Here is a 2,448-nt window from a genome sequence, read left to right as displayed (position 1 = left end):
GTGTTGGTGGTGAACCTACCCCCCCCCCCGAGACACCGGATGGTGGACCAGAATCTCCTCAAAGCAAATGATAAAATCATCTTTCCTTGTGTGGTTTTTCTTTTTTCTTCTAAGGGTGGTGCCTCCTCATGATGTCTTCCTGATGATGGTCCCTGCTCTGTGCAGGGGTCCATGTTCTCCTATGTTTGTTATGTTCTGTCTTCTTCTGAAWGGGTGTTCTGAACTGTTATTGTGCTCTGTACGATGACAAAATGAAATAACCATCTCCATCAGATTTCTGAGGGTCAAGAAGCAGGTAAACATCTGAAGGGGTTGACGTGTGACAGAGAACTTTAATCCTGGTCTGTTTTATTGGTTAACTGTGGTAACATCTGTAAATACAGCTGGCTATGAGCTCCCACTAGGTGTGTTACTTCCACAAATAAGCCCAACTTCAACAAGAAGCCATGAGAAAAACCAGCTTCAAAAACAGTGTCTGAAGCCTGTCATGGCGTCCCCACGTGATGACCTGATGTAGTTGCAAAGGCTCAATAGCAGCTGTTTGTTTTTACATGTTTACCAGACTCTGTGACCACCTCCAGATCGATTCCCTCTGGTTGATCTTCAAACTTCTCCAGCTCTGACAGAGTGGGCTTCACTCCGTCTGTGATCTGTGAGAAACAAAGCAGAAGCAGCTGCTGAGTGCTTCACACAAAAACTAACCCAGCTTTAAGAGTTACAACAGGAAGAGATTATCATATGCAAACAGTTCCTCACCACAGCTGACATGGCAAAGCTTTTAAACAGGAATCCTTTGCGGCTGTAGCGGTTCCCCTCGAAGATCATGAAGTCTCCATCATGACTGACTTCACCTCCCAGAGACCTGTCTCACAGTTCAGACACAGTCTCAGTTCATCATATTCACTCAGATCTTTAAGTGTCATGAGCAGAAAGCAGCAGGAGCTGAATATACCTGATCTTTTCTGCATCAAACAGCCTCTGCAGAGGTCTCTTGAACCTCTTCCTCTTAGCAAACCAATCTTTCTGCAAAGCATCAAAGGTTAGAGGTCAGCTGTCAGTCAAGTGTTTGCTTTCATTAAAACCTAACAGGTGATTGTCCTACCAGRCTCATCTTGGCCTTGATGCGGTCCAGGTCTATGCGAGGGATCATCTTCAGAGAGATGGTGTTTTGACTTGGTTCCACGTAGTCCACCTGTTAAACAATAACCAACACTAGTAAAGAATGAAGTGATTAGTCCAAACCACACAGATACTGAGTTACCAAGTCCTTAATTGGGACATTGAAGGTGTAATGTTACTTTACAACATCTGACTCTGTCACCTATTTAAAAAATCTGTTTTGGTCAAAATATTAATGGTCAGGTCAGACTTTTTAAAAGATGGGTGACTGACCATGAAAGTGCTGGTGAATCCTGAGTTATAATATATTTAAAACCAGTTCTGGTGCTGAGACCGGTCAGGTTTATGTAACTGCACTGCAGTGGAGTGAAGACAGTAAAGAAACTCTCTCCACTTTGTTGTAAAAACCCCTGAACATTATCTCCTCATGTTCTCCAGAACCTTTAGGAGTTCACCCCAAGCTGTTGGGTCCACACCTGAGCAATGTCGTCCTTATACAGGCCTCTCTTCAGTCGGACCCAGGACTTTGGCTTCAGGTTGGTCACCTCTTTGACCACCTTCAGGACGTCTGTCATCTCCTTGATGGGCACCATCTGCTGGTTCCAGAAGCCCATCCTCAGGTTGCCGATGCCGTCGATGGCAGCCTTGACATGGGTCTGCTTGTAGGACTCCACGTAGATGTAGCCTTTAACATGGTCCGGTGCCACCACAGACTTGATCTGGAGAGGCTAAAGAACAAGAAGAACAACTTAGAACCAGAGCTTTGCTGTTCCTTATAGAACACTATGAAGAACATGAAAGTAAGAAAAGATATATCAGAAGACATCTGGAGTTAGGTTTTTACATCAAGACTGACTTGTTTAACCTTAAACAGGTCATCCAGGCTTTGAGTGTTGGACACAGTTAACCCACTATGTGAGCCAGTTCAGTCTATGTAACACCAGTTTTATGAGGGCACAGGTCAGCCTCCCTGACCAATCAGAGCTGAGCATTCAGTCAGGTGACTCTAAACAACAAAGTTGCGTCTCTTACTGTGTCGGTGAATTGATACGCGATGAACTTCCTCATCAGAGCGATGGCTGTGGCCCTTTCCTCTCCAATCTGCAAACAGGACATATGAATGAATGTGTGTGAGCATGTTTTCCAGTCAAACACAGCCTTGTGGGGACCAAAGCCTGGTCCAGCTGGGAACAGATGCTGACTCTGGCTGTGGGGTTAGGGTTAGAGTCACGTAGGGTCAGTAAGGTTAGGCTGTAGGGATTACTGGAAAATGAATGACAGTCAACAAAGGTGGGTGTGTGTGTGTGTGTGTGTGTGTGTGTGTGTGTG

General features: G+C 45.2%; 1 protein-coding gene across 1 annotated transcript in view; it reads right to left on the bottom strand.

Moving 5' to 3' along the window:
* supt5h (SPT5 homolog, DSIF elongation factor subunit) overlaps nucleotides 1-2,448 on the bottom strand; it is a gene marked incomplete at its 3' end in the record, with an annotated part of 20,937 nt that overhangs the window by 10,986 nt on the left and 7,503 nt on the right. The window contains 6 exon segments of the mRNA XM_014030587.1: nucleotides 560-650; nucleotides 757-862; nucleotides 953-1,023; nucleotides 1,103-1,192; nucleotides 1,596-1,847; nucleotides 2,152-2,220. Of these exon segments, the coding sequence (XP_013886041.1) occupies nucleotides 560-650; nucleotides 757-862; nucleotides 953-1,023; nucleotides 1,103-1,192; nucleotides 1,596-1,847; nucleotides 2,152-2,220 (679 nt within the window).

Source organism: Austrofundulus limnaeus, unplaced genomic scaffold (assembly GCF_001266775.1).
Source record: "Austrofundulus limnaeus strain Quisiro unplaced genomic scaffold, Austrofundulus_limnaeus-1.0 Scaffold1086, whole genome shotgun sequence".
Classification (NCBI taxonomy): Eukaryota; Metazoa; Chordata; class Actinopteri; order Cyprinodontiformes; family Rivulidae; genus Austrofundulus; species Austrofundulus limnaeus.
This window is presented reverse-complemented; position numbering and strand designations above follow the sequence as displayed.